The sequence below is a fragment of the Pterocles gutturalis genome, unplaced genomic scaffold (genome assembly GCF_000699245.1).
Source record: "Pterocles gutturalis isolate BGI_N339 unplaced genomic scaffold, ASM69924v1 scaffold6413, whole genome shotgun sequence".
Taxonomy (NCBI): Eukaryota; Metazoa; Chordata; class Aves; order Pterocliformes; family Pteroclidae; genus Pterocles; species Pterocles gutturalis.
In genome coordinates this window covers 1,721-19,505 of record NW_010125419.1, presented here as the reverse complement: position 1 = coordinate 19,505, position 17,785 = coordinate 1,721, and the positions used below count along the sequence as shown (strand labels likewise).

Below are 17,785 nucleotides of genomic sequence, written 5' to 3'. Positions count from 1 at the left end.
AATGTCAAAACAAATATGCCAAACACTAAGTCAAAACTACAATCAGAATAAGCCTCAAGCTGTTTCAATTAAATCAAGCTAAAATTTTTCCATTTAATACTACTTTTGTAATTCTAAGCATTGTTATCATAGCATACTATTAAAGAAAAAAGCATAATATTTTAAGTCTATGACATGAACAAGATATGATACAGCTTAATGATTGAGTGGCAGTTAAAATTAGAACAGTTGATGAAAAGAACAGAGGTAAAGCTACTGGCAAAAAGATATCCTAGGCTGAAAATTCCTAAAGTTTGAAAAATACTCAGGCATTAAAAAAGGTATTAAAACATAGTTTCAAACATGGAAAATATTAAGAGAATGACAATACACGAAAGGAAAGTGCTAGATAAAGAATAAGAGATTTTATCTTGTCATGATACAGCAATTTGCAATTTTTAAAATACAAGGAATGTTTTTAAACCATAGTAAAACAAAGTGAGAAAGTGATTTGGAGAAGGCTAAGAGGCCAGTTTTGCACTGTCATATGTATGATGGGACAAATGATAATGTTGTGATAAACTGGCATTGGGCAAAATGTGACATGGTCATCAACAAAGAAAAAAAGTGCAGAAAAGGAAGACAACCGCTTGCGTAGAAATGGAAAAGCTGTATATTGCACACATGAGCACTAGTCTATTAACGTAAGTACCATATCTGACATTTACAAATACAAAAGAACTTTATGCTCCAATAAAGGAACAAACGAGCAACAGATTTATATTTGTCTCCCCAAATAATTTGAGATACCTATTTTTATTGAGTTCATAAATAACACTAAAATGTCCTGGTGAGAAAACAAAGGAAACATTCTGCTACACAATTTTGTATCATCTCATTCAGTTCCCACAATTGTTCAGTTTTGGTGGTTTTAATATGTAGACTCTTTATCTCACCTATCTATCATGAGATAACAAAACTAAAAAGGTTCTCAGTATTTGCTTCACAGTTACATAGCAACCACTATGCTTAAATTTGAAGAAGTTTTGTCATAGTTTACAAGCTTACTTTGATCTTGTATAAAAGTCATAACTTTTCAGGATGATCAGCTATGACATTTTCAATACAAAGAGTGATGCCCCAGCAAAAATATTGTTACTTTTGTAATGTAGCACAAAATTGTATAGAAAGGAGTAAAGACAGCTTTAAAAACAAGTGGTTTTCCAAAGAAACAGTTGCATTATGCTAAAATAAGTGAAATGGTAGATTATCATAGGAAGGGCATTTTATAAAGGGAAGCATTCTACAATTGCAAAAATGTTTAAGTGGATTATTGACACATCTATCTACAGAAATAATTCAGAACTCTGATATTAGCTGCAAGTAAAAAGACCTAAACAACAAACCTACGTGATATGAGGTCAAAACATTTTTTCTCCTCTGGGTTTGTTTTCACTTGGCAGGTTAAGAGATTGAGCTTTGCTGGAGGTCGGTTAGCCTATTTGAAGATAAAACATATACATTTTAGTAGATTGATACTGAGTCCTGCAGTCTGAAAACACAGTATAACATGCCACTGGCCAAAAAGACTTGACACATGGCTGTTAACTTTAATTTCTAAGATACTCAGGTTTTGATTTATGTTTTCTTCTGCATCAGGGTTTGTAAACTACATTTTCTTATATCTGGCTATTTTGTTCACTGATAAATGGACAGACACTAGAATTTTGAAAGGGAAGAGGGGTAAAATAACTTTAATTATCACTACTCTAATAACCTTGCCAGTAACACTTATCTGAAGGAATCAGGTATGACAAAAAGACAGATACATTTCACATAAGTTTAATCCTCTAACATTTAGACATTTAGTTTAAACACAATACTTGTCTAGGTTTTCAATAATCAAACAATTTGTCCCCTGCTAATGTCTCTAAAGACAGCCTAGCTCACCAGTTTAGAACAAATGCTCAAATTTTAAATCACTAAAGGGACACGTGAAGGAAAATAAGTTTGCACAGAGAAGTCTTGCAACAAACATATGCAAAATTAAACTGCAACAGTTCATTACTAAAAAATGTAGTGAAACAACACATTCTATAATGATATAAATTTTGTAGTCAAGTTCCTCTCAGCTATTTCAATGCCTTATTGAATAAAAACTGGCAATGTTTTACTAAAAGCAAAATGCACAAGCAAATTTCATTTTGAAAAAGTCAAAGGCTACAAAGACTTATCAAATAGGATCTCTGCGATAGTCTCATCTTTAAATCAGAAAGCAGATCTAACTAGAGAGACTCTGCTCTAGGCAATAATATCTCAAAAATAATAATTTAAATCATTAAGAAAGTACCATTATAAAGACAGCAATACACATAAACACATTACCATACTTACTGTATCAGTTTTAATCTAACAAGTTGCTAAAACAAGATTTAATCATCAAAACAAGAACTATCATCAAATGAAACTGAACTACCACATAGTGTAATTAACTTGCAATGAATCATACGAAACACAGATCTTCTCAATCTCTTCTAAACTTATTGATGAAAACATTTCACTCAAAAAAGAAGGAGAACAAGTCCGAAGGGTACAGATTTCCTTGAAACAACCTGATAAAATGATGTAGCTGGCTAAAAAAGAATAACATCATCATTATATCTGAAGGTCAGCAAAAAAATCAAAACATAAGAAACATAAGGAGGGAAACAATTACATATTTTTTTTCCTGTTAAAAAAAAAAAAAAAGGAAAAAAAGAAGCATGGTGTCCTTGAAAAACATCACGCTCATGTTTTACCCAACATAAGCAGCAGACATAACAAAGTCATGCATGCTCTGAAACAACAAGCCTTCAGGTCACTTGCTGGGCAATGTATAACAAATTGTACCCAAGAGAGGTTTTGGAGGCAGTAAGATGACAATTAATTGACATCCACATTGTATTATTTGCCTAGTAAATACCTTTTCAAATTCCAGACATTCCTTTTAGTAGTAAAAGTGCATACAGTTTTCATTATTTTAGCCTTTCAACAATAAGAGTTCCTTGTAACTAGAAGCATGCAAGAAAACATCCTAAAAACGCCAGCTTTGGCTCATTTTCTCAGCTATATTTAAATATACTTAATATCCATAGCACTCAAGTTTCCAGTGTTTACATTTTTAATGTAACTGTTTGTCCAAGAAGTGTCCAGAAGCTGCCTATAATGAAAACACAAAATAACCAAAAATCAAAATATAAGCCTTTGGTAAACAACCCACTGGGCAACTCATATATACCCTTCTGACAGGCTCTATGAGAATGTAAAAATGCAAGCAAATTCAGGTTAAGAAAGAATCCACTTGCCCCAGGATTTTGGATCTGAAGCACATTCAAGATGTAGTAGTTTTCTATAAGTTATGAAATATGAAGCTGTAAATGGATCCACTGAAATGCTTCAGAGAGGTCTGAAGGACTAATACAGACAGAACTCATCTCTGTGGATGGGAGAATGCAGCGTAAGAACTCCATATCAGGGTCTGAGAACTCAAAGAAATGGCTGCAACAGCCTAAAACACACCCTGGGCCTATGTGCTGATCTTGGAATCCAAACGTATTCCAAAGCTTTTAACTGAAGACCCCCTAACCTGAAGTCACCATTAACAAGGGTATTAAAAAACCCTGATATCTTTGCATGTAGCTGACACCATCTCATTCGTGCTTCTGTCCCACAGCTGAGTACCAGCCTCCTCTGACCCACCTCCCAACGTGGGCCTGTTACTTGGTGGACAACACGCTTCCACCACATGGCAGATGCTGCGTGAGGAGAAGTTAGAGTCACCAGGCAAAGGGAGGCAAGGCTGTATAAATTCCTTACCGACACTAGGCTGTAGGTGGATCTGGACATTTGTCAGGATTAGGAGACACCAGAAGCAGAAAGTGGTAACAAACGTGTAACTGCTATTACACTATTTCTTTGAAACCTCTGAGCTTCATTTTCCTCCTGGAGTCTCTGATTAGACAAATTTCAGACTACTGCTGAATTTTTGGACGCCCGTGTTAACACACCAACACCCTGAAAAGATGTGCTGCCACCTTCCATGCCATGCACACAGGCTTCAGCATCAACTCATGTTCCTGCAGAAACAGTAACCCTCTGCACGGTAAAAATGACTTATATCTGTTCTGGCCACAAACAGTAAGTGTAGGAACTAAAAGGCCAGGCCTCTAAGACAGTACTGAGGAGTGCCATGATGCAGAGCTGATTTTCACACAAGGCACATCCAAATGTGTACACTCACTGAACAGGCTGGCTGGCTGATTTCATCGTGCATTTTTTCTGGATATCACAGTGATTTACTTAAGAATCAAAAGATCAAAACTGATTCTTTTGCCTAAAGATTGTCCTGCTAATCATAACGGTAGATTAAAATCTCCAGCAGTAAAGAAAGAACAACAAAGAAATATTCCTTGCAGACAAACAGCAAATTCCATTTAAGCTCAACTTGGAGGAATCTGAGGTTCCTCAAATGTAACTTTTTCCCTTGTGACTTCTTGATCCAGAAACCACTTGGGAATTCCTGTTTACATGGTTCAATCTGCTTCTATCATTGTTTTTCCATCCACATGCGTGAAATTGCAGTCAGGTAGATGTCAGAAAATTTCCAACTGCTAATAATTACACAAAGCAGCAGTGTCTGTTTTTTCATCAACCATTACCTTGCACATTGCTCTATGAATGCTAATTTCTTTGAAGCTTTTAGACATCTTCAAGTCTAGCCTCTGCACATATGCCAATGCAGACACAGGTGTTCAGCGTTACGCCTGGGTGACCGACAGAGAACCAACCACATTCTCCCCATCCATATCAGCAAAGCATTTGGCAGGCAAGTTTAAGTCAGAATACAGCATCTGCAACTGCCTGAAGACACCTGCTCTAGAAACTAAGCGAAAAAACAGTCCCTCATACAGAGACCAAACAATAGAATCCATGAAGAATATTTAGCCTTTAGAGGAAAAGCATTTACAAATTTATATTTGACAAACAAAACTGACAACCAAATTTCTGAGAGATGGTTTATTTCGATAAACAGCTAAGAAAAGAGAATGACATATCATATTTTAGAGACCAGGAGATATCAGCCTTGAGAAATCTTGGAAATTAATGCTGTTGCTTCAGAAGTCTCAGAAGACAGACTGGAAAATTCTTAACTAACAGAAATTGCTTCCACCCATTTCAATGTCTATGAAACAAGCATTAATTTTTTACACAAAATTGCCATCAATACATAAGAGGAAACTAAGCAAATGAAAAATACTTTTTAGACATAGACTTTAAAACAAGAGGGTACTCTTCTAAATTTGCAATATAAAAAGATCAACACCAAACCTGTGAAACCCACATACCATAGAATAAAAGAATAGTTTGTGTTGGAAGTGACTTCCAAAGAACATCTAGTTGAACCCCCCTGCAATGAGCAGGGACATCTTCAACTGCATCAGGTTGCTCAAAGCCCCATCCAACCTGACCTTGAATGTTTCTACGGATGAGGCATCTACCACTTTTCTGGGAAACCTGTTCCAGTGTTTCACCACTCTCATAGGGAAAAATTTCTTCCTTGTATCTAGACTAAATCTGCCCTCTCTCAGTTTAAAACCATTACCCCTTGTCCTATTGCAAGAGGTTCTACTAAAAAGTTTGTCCCCATCTTTCTTATAAGCTCCCTTTAAGTACTGAAAGGCAGCAATAAGGTCTCCCTGGAGCCTTCTCTTCTGCAGGCTGAACAACCCCAACTCTCTCATCCCTTCTTCACAAGAGAGGTGTTCCACACCTCTGATGATTTTTGTGGGCACCCTCTGGACTTGCTCCAACAGGTCCATGTCCTTCCTGTGCTGAGGACTCCAGAGCTGGACACAGTACTCCAGGGGACTCAGAAGAGCAGAGAAGAGGGGGAGAATCAGCTCCCTCAACCTGCTGGTCACGCTGCTTTTGATGCAGCCCAGGATACAGTTGGCTTTCTGGGCTGCAAGCGCACATTGCTGGGTCCTGTCCAGCTTTTCATTCACCAGTACCTCCAAAGTCCTTCTCCTCAGGGCTGCTTTCAATCCCTTCATCCCCTAGCCTGTATTGATACCAGGGGTTGCCCAAACCCACGTGCAGGACCTTGCACTTGGCCTTGTTGAATCTCACGAGGTTTACACAGGCCCACTTCTCGAGCTTGTCCAGGTCCCTCTGGATGGCTTCCCATCCCTCAGGCATGCATCTAAACTCACATTTAAGTATCTACCTTAGCAACTGTTTTCCAGCTACAGCTCTGCTGGTTTCAGTGGGAACTTACTGCTTCTAAAAATGTTAGACCATCTGGTAGACAGCTTATGAATAGAGAACAACAACAGTATCTTGATAGACTGTGTCCTTGCATGAGAAAGTTTTAAAATTCTGCTCCACAAGTGGATTTTGTAGCCTCTGCCAGCTCTGAGCTTCCCTAGCTCCACTCCTACTGGTACCACTACAGCACATCCAATGTCACGTGCATTTACAGCACATGGCGACACCAGTATAGAAACACTAACAGACTTTTCTCTGACAAAGACACACTCATACACACTCATATGAGAACAGCAATAAACTGGTGGACAATTCCAAAGCCACAGGAGTGACTCTGCTTTGCAGGCCTGTTTTTGCACTCCTCCTTAACTCCTGCTTGTCAATTCAGAAGGCAACAAACAGCTTGTGGTTAGATGCACAAATGAGAGATTGATTCATTTTTCCTGCCAGGGTCAACTTGTAGTCATAGCAACAGGCATAACAGGATGAAGAACAGAACGGTTCATAACAGGATCAAGAAGCAGGACTGTTTACTAGACCAAGAATGGGAAATACTGTCACTGAGTTGATTTTTGCCTCAAGAAACTTTCTCAAAAGTTTTGAGAAAGCACCATAAAAAGAGAAAGGTTATGGGACATCAAAAACAGCTGAGTTAAAGCCAAGTGTAAAAGGCCCAAAATATGAAAGTATAAAGTTTTAAAACTTTACATGTAAATATTACAAATTTGTTAACATGTTTCAAATATTGGTAGCAAAGAAAGAGGAACTCCTAACTTTCTATCTCTTGTCATTGTGAGAGAAGTTGCCTTCAGAGCTGATTTTCCCTAACAGCTACTCCCCAGGAAAACTACCTTCATAACAGATTACCATTTGGCAGCAAATTTGGGGGAGAGAAGAGATTCAGCATTCTCTCAGTTTGTCTTGTCAATATAAAAAGTTGCTTAACCCATATCTAAAAGATGGTGTAACGCCCAACCATATCTTTCAAAAAAACCCCAAAAGAACAACTTAGAATTTGTATTTTTAGATAGCCTGGTAAAATACGAACAGTTTACATGAACTGAGTCATTAAAAAAGCCATTTTTTCCCATTAACAGTCATGAGCATTAAAACAGTTGTATTTTTAGATACTGTGTATGCCTTGATATATTTCTGAAAGACTGCCTTAAAAAGAATGTATCCATCATATTCAAAGTGTTGCATCAGGGATCTAACTAATTCCAAATTATAAATATAGACGAGCATAGCTTGCTTTTTTGTATTAGCAACCATGTACATAAAATACTGTAAACAAATACTTACTGTACCATGGGAAATGGTAAGAAAACCATTTTTGACCGAGCACTTCCTTTTTTGCCACACTTTTCTGATTCTGGTTTAAAAGGAGGAAAAAAAAGTAAATTTTTAATATATTTAGTATTACACATTGCTTCAGCTCTTAGGACTTATTTTTTTCTCAGTGGAATCAGGCAGTACTTACCCATCACTTTTCTTGTACAGACTACCATTTCGTTCAGTGCCATGTTCCTTGTTTCCCTGCGGCTGATGTAAACTGTAAGCTGTACTCTGACGAATCTGAGAATCCTAGAATATACAGAACAGCAATTTGTAATGCATTCCACACTTTCAACCAAAATATCCCCCCCCAATAATGACTTTCAGAGCCTCTCTTTCCCGCTCTAATCCTACAGCCCCAACAAAGCACATTTTTCCTCTTTAATGAGAGAGAACAACATCCACTTCTTTTTTTCAGAGGGCACAAAAACCATGAGAAGTAGCCATTATCAGCACCTGCCAGAATCTTCTTACTTCCTTTTATTTAGCTTTACTATTGGCCTTAATATATGGGGTTTTTAATCCAAAAATTAATTGAGCAGCAGGCTCTCCAACTCCTGCAAACACAGCAATGTACAAACACTAAAGGTTATTATTACCTGCAATTCCTAGTGCACCCTTCCATTGTAAGAAAATTACATAAATAAATTTGAAGAAGTGGTTTTCCTTGTGGAAACTGAGTCAAGTTATACTCTGAAAAGGAGAAGAAACTTCCTGGAAACATAGTTCAGGGGGCAGACAGGAAAATCGAAAAGTTATATCTTTAAGAGTAATTTAAACCAAAATATCTTGAACAAAGTAGAATTCTGTGAGAGGAAGTGACAAGGATTCACTAAAGCCTTCTCACCGCTCTCAGAACCACCCAGATGCAGGACCCACTGCTGCAAGTATCTAACTTCTTACAAAATAAGAACCTGATAATGAGGAATCTGATGTGTCCAGCTGTATCAGCAGCAGCAACACGATGGGATGGACTTTGCAATGCATACAGTAACAATGACTAATACTTATAATATTTATTGCTTTTTTTCTATGATCTTTGTTCTATGGACGTAATAACACCTCTGTTATACGTGGCAGATAATACATGTACAGCAAGGAAAAAACCACACAAATAAAGCAGCTGACTTAAATGACTATCTGATCTATTCTAAGCAAAAAACTTTACAGCTATTAAGGAATAAACTTACTAATTTGATAAAAATAATCTCTTCTGCTAAAAAGATGAGATAGTATGTCTCAGATATACTATGAGTATGATCACAAGATAAATAATTTTGGGGTTTCAGAGTGTACACATGAGAAAATAAAATATACAGTGATCTAAAAGTATGAATTAAGATAGTTTCTCTCTAATTACAATTAGCTTCATACACTTTAATAGCCTAAGTATAAGACATCTCTGGACATAAGCAGGGGAAAAAGACCACAAAAAAAAAATCAAGAACACACTTGGACTGTGCTTTTTCCCAGAGAATGCCAGCTCAGCTGCTGCTCCTTTACAAGCTCCAACAGCACATTCTGCTATGAATGCTACAAATGCAGCCAAAGCTGTTCAGGAACCTCCTCAACAGAAGTGACAACACACAAGAGGTCCGAAATACGATGTTAGGGACAGAGCTACCACCTACACCCCTGTTCAGTGCACTTAGGACTCCATACCTCCAGGCTGCAGGATTTCAGGCTCGTCCTGAATTCAGTGCTGGAGCTTGGTGGTCCTGAGAACCATGATCAAAGCTCAAGGCAGGCTGCAGCACTCCTCAGTGCTCCTTTTCATCAGAAGTAACCTGTGCCCACCTCCCTGTCTCTCAGCTAGTGATCTAGGAAGCTGTAACAGGTAGCTACAAGATTCATCTGAGGCTTTTAAAGGCACTACAAAACCACCACTTAAATGTCCATGCCTGACAAAGCATCCATCCCTTCAGATTTAAACCAGTCTGTTTAGCATTCCTCTCCAGCCTGTTTATACAGAACTATTATTTAGTTTTGCACTCTGGCTGCCCAACATAAAAACAGAACATTGAAAAAGAATTCTCATCGCCCATTAAGAACCACTGCACACATGTATTTACCGATTTCTGAAGAAAATCTGATCTGACATTGCCTATTGTGAGCTACCAGTGCCTTAAGCTCTGCCTCCCATTAGCCAGCAAAGCAACTCCATTCCCAAGGAGGCCTTCCAGGAAATTAATTTCAGTTCTCCATATCCTCAATTATGTAAAGATTTCAGATGACCTCCAACACCTGCCCATAGCACCATTCCCATTACTTTAGACTGTGCTTCTACTTTTCGTGCATTATTTTCTGCTGTATTTCAGCTACCTCCCTTCAGCTGTTGTTTACGCTCAGTTGCTGTGCTTGGCCAAACCAATAACACAAGCTTCCTGCCTTATTTCAACCAGAGAGGAAGCTGATGTAGTTGATGTGTATTTCCACACATTCATTACTAGGAACAGTATCTTTAAAAAATTTAATACTATTTCATGTAAAGAACTTAAGGACAAGACAAGGAGATTTTCAATTTTAAATCCTTAGTTCAGGTCACGTCCAAATCAACAGTGTCCAACGTGACTGCCAGATGATGGATTTCCACAGCTCTCTCACAAGCAAGTTCATAATCTTGATTCAGTTCCTAACAGACAGGATGCCATACCACACATCACCATCACAATTAACATCCTTCCAGGCAATTTCAGCATGCTTTTTCCATCCATCCATCCCCAAAGGATCTTCCTTTATTTCTAGTTTGCATATTGCACATAAGCAGAGTACAAATCACAGATAACAGGGTCGGACCCAATGGCCTCATCAGAGGAGCAGGAACAATGTACATTACCTATGGGAGGAAACGGATCACCACAAGACATAGGACATACCTCGTGCAGAGTATTGTCATTTTAATTATCTCTTGAACATAACAAGATCAGAACAGACTGAAGTACACAAGCCTAAGAAACTGAACTTCATCCACCTTATCAGCTTTGAAATGCAGATAGGCATACAAAAAACCCCAGGTGAGTCACTTCGCTGCAGCATATTTATAGTGAATCGCTTCACTGACCATAAAGAGGTTTGAAAAGATTTCTTCCGAAGTCTTATAAAGACCAACTGACTTCTAAATCAAGCTGACTAGCATAGCTAAAAATGAAAGAAATGTGAAAAAAGTATTCTATAAAGACAGTCTGTGACTACTGATAAGAGAGATTCTAAAAACCTACTTATCAGCCCCACTATTTGAACACGACAGACCTTTCCATATAAGGTGCTTTAACTTATTCACGGCAAATTTGGCTAGCCATTGCACAACTCCCAAGGAGCAGGATTTTAGACTATCTGGATCACTCCTGTGCATGAAGCTGCCAAAAAGCCCCTACAGCTCTCCAAGAGCTCTTGCATTTGTAGGAACATTGCCAAGAGGATGTTTCAGAGATCCATCCCTTATCTATTACAGCCCCACACAGCCTCCAACAGATGTATCTGCCAGAACCCCCTGCAGGCAGCCTCTCCTATAGCACAGGTCCCGTGATTTTTGTCAAGAAACACTAAACTTATCCTATTTTGCAGCAGCCTAAATAGATTATATTCTACCAAACACGCAGGAGAAACAGAAGCAAATCTAAACACTACAGTAAGGCTACCTTCAGAGAGGACAGGGGAAAGAGAGAAATGAAGGCAATATGACTCTAAGTTTGACCCCGATACCTGCAGTAGCTCTACAGCTTGAAAACTAAAAGTTTAAAAATTCGAAGTTACAGAGGTGTACACACAATGACGTTTCAAAGAGATGTTTCAATACAAACCAAGTTTGAAGAATTTCTGTGCAGGAGGAAACTATGTATGCAGGCACAACAAAATAAGTTTACTATGAGTGCTTGTGTCTTTTCTTTTTTTAACAAAACAGAAACAATATTTCTCAATGTTCTATTACTACATATATGAAGTCCATTTTAATAAAAAACACATATATCTTCAAAATCTTGCAAGAACGTCAAATCAAGCAACTGGATTTAATTCCCAAAAGAGAGTGAAAAGGAAACCACCAATTTGTCTTAGAGCAATTTTCTTTCCCAAGAACAATCTGATAACTTTTTTTTGGTAATACAATAAACAGAAGAGGAAAAAAAAAAAAGAACCAGTCTTTTCATACCAACAGAAAAAAGCTCAGAGGAAAAATCCAGTTTCTTGAAATCTGAATGGAAATCATGCCAACTATTTTCATTAAAACATAGTAACACTTACTCTCCTAGACTTCGGTCACAAAATGTAAATGCATTTCAGGAAGGAAAAAGAAATCAGTTATAGTACAGGAAATTACAGTGCAACAAGAATAATCTTAGTGGGTCATACAGTAAATTATACCAGGATTGTCTGGCATCCCACTGATTAACTGATGTTTTCAAAAAACTTTAAAAATAATTATAGTACTTCTCATGCTCTGCAGGTGAGCATCTATATCTAAATTTGCTGAACTAATAAATAATCAGTATAGCACAAAGCACTTTTTACACTTGTATTTTTAAATGCAACAAAACCAGTACAAGTAATAAATTTATGTGTATTATTACATTTTTTCAGTCTGTGAAAAGATGTGTGCTTACCACAACATCACTGATAAACAGGTAAACATAGAGAAGCAACATTCCCAGCAACCATGAAACCCAACTGCTTCTATCATCTCTCTTGAACAAAGACCAGAACAAAATAGGAAGCCTGCTAACAGATCCCAAACAGCAAAGACTCCTTATTGACAGTGGGCAATCAATGGTGAGTCCAAAGTAGTCACCATTTCTACTAGGATCATTACTCTTTCATTCCACACAGCTCAATTTTGGAAGTCTGTCCTAAATGCCAGGCAGAGCCTAAGAAAGTGCCTGCAAACTGTATGGGACTTTGTACACATCAGTCATTATCACGAACTTCACATGGTAACAAACAGCACCTCTAAGTGAAGAGCGTTTTAGACAGTTTGAATGCCTATCAGCAAGTCATAGAATGGCAGAATGGTCTGGGGTGGAAGGGGCCTTTAAAGATCACCTACACCAGCCCCCAGGCCATAGGCAGGAACATCTTTCACTAGGCTGCTCAACAACCATCAGCTGGCCACCGGTAAGAGCCAGGAGTCACCATAATCTTTATGGGAAGATGAAAGCAAGACTGGAAAAGATCAAAACGTACTTCTTTGTTAGACTGCCGAACTGACCCAGCTCTTGCACGTTTGAAAACAGCATCTTGCAGCAGAGTAGCCAACTTAATTGTAATTTTCACAGATGATGACAAGAGGTGTTTTGGGATTTGAAGTTCGGTTTTACATAATCTTGATGCAGTCTGGAATATTATTGTGAGATTAGATTATACTAATGGGGTCTCCTTGATACTGCCAAAGTTCTTCCATTCTCAGTTTGAGCAACATAGACACCCTTGTCTGTTAGTTCACAGACAGTGCACCACCTTGAGTATTTTGCAATATTGGTAACAGAAAAAATTCTTCTCCAGTAAGTGTGATACATTTTTAGTGAGAATTAATTTCAAAAAACCCCGGGCCTCTGTCAGAAACATGCAGTATCAGCATCAAAACAAAGATGAATAAATGAAATAAATTAGATGGCTGATAAAAGTTAAAATAACTCCATTTCAAATACTAACATTACATTAGAAGTAACTAAAATGGGTATTCCAAGGTTAACCACCTTATATGCTCACCTCTTTCTGATCAACCTGGAGTGCTGACTTTAAAATATCTCTAAGCTGTGCCAATTGTCTTCTTTCCTCATCTTGTGCTTGTTTAATCTTAATGAAGAAAAACACAAGTTGAAATAACATTATTGTTTCTTTCCAACACAGTTCTTCTAAACTTGCTACTTAATTAACTATTTTTTTCTGAGAAATGTTCAGCAAGAATGAAAACACAAAGAAAAAAGAATAACACAATCAGTTTATTTTCCTTTATATCTTCAGAAAACTTGATAATGGCTAGGATTTTGCAAGGTGAAGACTTTTATACTGCCTCACACTGTTCTTGCTTCCTTGTGTTCAATTTGAAACAATATGTTATTTTCCACTTAGACAGTAAAGATTTTAGAGCAAAGGCTGTTTTCCTAACATTTTACACAGTGGTGTCCTGAACTGAAACTAAGGTTTCTGGATACAATACTAAAACAAAATTTTACTCAAAAATCTACTCAAAACAAATGTGAAAGGTTGCTACTCACTGTATAAAGATCTGTCGAGAGTGTCTCAATCGAAGGCTTGAGACTTTCAACTGCTTTTAACCCATCCTGAAAGAAACTTAAAAAGAAAAACAAAAAACAAACTCTTATTAAACTTTACTTTTTATTTTCTGTTTAAAAAGTTGTCAAATGAATACATGCATATTATTATGCCATGCCATAAACTTCAAAACATTAAACATTAATTTTTTATGCATTTTTGACTGATCCACCTTTTTATTTCCATCATAGCTTATTCTAGCATGCAAAATCCCCAATTAGATTCAGAACTGCCACAATCCACATTTTTTATGCATTCTTACCTCAAATACAGGTTCTTATCCCACTTTTTGAAGGCCCAGAACAAGCAAGGTTCATTTGTAGAAGAGAAAAAGCTCTACTACATATAAAATAATTTGGATTTCTTGGAGCCCAGTAATTTCACGCCTGATGCAGTCTTCCTACTAAAGGAAAACCCCTTTGTTTCCCAAGCATCAATTATGGTCTATATGCAAACTGAACATGCTACATCTTACTGTCCCATACGTATTTTTATATTGGCACAATAATGGTATCTATGTCAAGCATTCCAGATCTTTTAAAAAAAAAAAAAAAAAAAAAAAAATTTAAAGAAACCGCAACTCAATGCTCATATGTTTAAAAATCGCTGCACCATTTGCAATAGAAAATATTTTCACTCTGGGAAGCATACATGAAAGCGACAACACAACACAGCATTTATGTTGTTGAAATTTTATTAAATGGACAGGGCAGATAAATGACGCACTACAAGTGAAATTGATTTTAAAAGCAATATAGCAGGGAAAAAACCTACAGAGATGCAGACTGGTCTTTTAAGACGAAAACTTCATAATTTGAACAGGCTAACAGTAGCTCTTTCAAGTTCATAGCCGTGACTTTATTGCTATATTATTGATCTATTAGACTACCATAAAATAGTACATCATTCTAATGAGAGGGTTATGTTTTATTACTGAGTCCTCCAATTAATCAGAAAAAGAGTGATTCTTTCAATATACTTTTATCCCAGTGCTTATGCAATTTATTTTTCTTAAGCACAGAATTAATTTAGATCATTGCTAGATACACTCAAAAAACCCCGTGAAAACTAATGGGCTACTAACTAATAGAACAAACTAACAGCTCTGTTTCAAGAGTAGTTTATGAAATATGCCGAATTATTGTGCAGCACTCCTTTGGAACAGACAGTTATATTCTATGGGTCTAGGTCAACCTCATTACATGTTTTGGAATACGGTAACAAAAGCAATGACTGATCTATGACAAAAGCAATTTGTCAAAAGAGATCAGCAAGAACAGTTGAATCTTAGATTTATTTTGAAAAATCAAGAAAACTACTATGAAGATGTCAAAAGTTTAAAACAAAACATCGTTCCAGTTATTGTGTAGATCTAAAGAAAACCAAAACATACTTGCACTGAGCATGAAAATACTTGATCAAGTTCTGAAGCAAGTCCACTCCTTTTTTAATCTTGATTTCATTGACTTTCAGCAGGTACTGTTAAAACAGAAAATCACAAAATAAATTAATTAGTACTCCTACAGTATTTTTTCAACATTTTATTTTCAATTATATTTCAACAAGCTTTAACAGTTGCAAATTTAGAAGACCTAAAAGAAAATGCATCAAACAGTGACTTCAAGGGTTAATCACACAAAAGCAATTGTTTTCATGGCTGATTTTTGATACTCTGTGGGTACATTTCACTGTGATTTGTTCAAATTATTAAAACATCCTTCATGGCTCCTACTGGAAGTCTGTGTTAAAGGAAGCATAAAAGGGTTTGTGTAGTAAATTTAGGAATCCATTCTTAAACCTAGCAGCCCATGTAGGTATTTATATCACTACTTGTTCAATTCATTGCTAAATAGATGTCATTAAGGAAGAATGCAGTTTACTCAAAAAGAGTGAGGGATTATTTTAACAATTTTTAAAATCTGACTTAATCATTTTCTCTATCAGTTCTTTATATACAGTATAATTACAGCAAATTACAGTTTAGCAAGAGATTTAAAAAACCTATGTCAAGCTAAAAAAAAGTGTAATTGGTGTCCATTTGCATTAGGGACAATCAAAGTCCATATTAAGTGACAGCTCCTCCCCTGAATGCAGTAGCACAAAACATGTCAGCCATGCAAGTAGAAGTAAGATAGAAAAATATTTACAGGAGTCCTTAATGGCCCTTTTAATTATGACAATTTTTAATCCCTGCTTAGACAGTGACCTCCAAGCAAAGGAGTGAATGTCTTCTTAGCAATGCTCTAATGCATGTGGTTTTCCCTACCTGCAGTACAACCTAAATGTTTTAAACTCCGTGAAATAACGCAGTATCCAACTGCCAGCTTTCAATGTTGAAGCTTTTTATGCTGGCTCAGGGGAACAGATGATTAGCCTAACTCTAGACATGTGCACTGGACAGTATTTAGTTAGAAGAATCACGTCTCTAGCTCCTGTTAATTTAAAATGGAGCTTTATTCATTCACGGTCACAATTTATAGAGAACTAGCCTGTACCTGTGATACAATCTCAATATGTCACACTTCTGATCTACTAATAAAACCAAAACAAAGTCCCCTTTTATGACTATTCAGAGGTAACAAAGTATAAACTTTCCCCAAAAATCCGAAGAAATACAGGATACGCCTCGACCATTCCACATTCAATGTAACTTAATGCAGTTTTGCAGACTTCACTCTGCTTTTTATTATCACTATAACTGACTAAAGTTAACTCCTTTACTGGGACACAGGAAGATAGAAGCATCTGTTTCTGGTTGTTTCTTACGAAGTATACAGATGGGCAATCAGCTGGCAACATCCGTATGTTTATTTGGTACTCAAACTCCTTCATCAGTTTTGAATACTTTAGTCTGACTCCGTATAAGAATGTGAAACTTTTCTACTAAGTATCAGTGCATGCAGTTACTAAAAGTGGTATTCAGGACAACTGCTGTTAAGCTATGTTGGCATATGAGTCAAATTAGCTCTGATCATCACAGCAAAAACAGAAGGAACACCCATGGTGTATTTTTGAGTTAATGCACAGAAAGAACAAACACAGCAACTTGAACTCCCAACCACGGAGCCTGACATGCCCTTAAACTAATCAGACCAAAAATGTTCATATCAGATTTAACATACTGCAAAATCACAAAGATTTCAAAGTACAAACAGTCTGAAACATCTCGAAAGACAACTGGATCCCATCCTTAGCCCTTTTTTTTTCAGCACCAGCCCAACAGTGTGCTAGACTGAAGTCTCTCCTCATAATAACGCAACAGCTGTCAGCATTGGGAACAATTCAGAGAATGATCTAGTGCTTAAAATAACTTATAGTGAAGTAGTAGTGTAAAGGCTTATTTATCATCATCTCTTATTGAGCTTTGCATTATTTACTTATTCTACAAATTACTTAAGCAAAATTAGAAAATCCCCAGCAAAGTCAGCACATCAGCATAAAAAAAAAAAGTGTTTTAGCAAATGGAGTCCACTAATAACTTGGTGTTTCCCTTTAACGTTACAGTTGCCATTAAACAGCTGTGTTTTCCTAAAAATATTCATGTTGAATCTTACCTCACACATCTGTAACTGGAAGAACCTTCTCTCTTTCTCCATCTCTTCTGCAATTTCAGCTCCACTTATTTCCGTACGGATCATTCCATGCAGCTTAGCATGCTCTTTTTTCTCCTTCTCTATTTTTGTACTATAAGACAAAGAATCAGTCAATGAAGTGAGAAATCCACAGCCTCACAGGAAATCTGATTATTCACAAAGTCTACTGACAGATGCAGAGCCAAACTCTTGTGGCTTTTTATATGACTTACTTCCAGATGAGACTTCATTTGAAAGTTGCCAATGACTAAAGATCAGCAATGACATACAGTAGCTGAAATCTGATTCAATCATCTGTTAAAATA

General features: G+C 36.9%; 1 protein-coding gene across 1 annotated transcript in view; it reads right to left on the bottom strand.

Annotated features, from left to right (window-relative positions):
- ASAP2 (ArfGAP with SH3 domain, ankyrin repeat and PH domain 2) overlaps positions 1-17,571 on the bottom strand; it is a gene marked incomplete at its 5' end in the record, with an annotated part of 41,198 nt that extends 23,627 nt beyond the window's left edge. The window contains 7 exons of the mRNA XM_010078553.1: positions 1,390-1,477; positions 7,588-7,657; positions 7,766-7,869; positions 13,321-13,407; positions 13,830-13,905; positions 15,281-15,366; positions 17,442-17,571. Of these exons, the coding sequence (XP_010076855.1) occupies positions 1,390-1,477; positions 7,588-7,657; positions 7,766-7,869; positions 13,321-13,407; positions 13,830-13,905; positions 15,281-15,366; positions 17,442-17,571 (641 nt within the window). The remainder of the gene's footprint in view (positions 1-1,389; positions 1,478-7,587; positions 7,658-7,765; positions 7,870-13,320; positions 13,408-13,829; positions 13,906-15,280; positions 15,367-17,441) is intronic.
- Between the last annotated feature and the right edge of the window lie 214 nt (positions 17,572-17,785).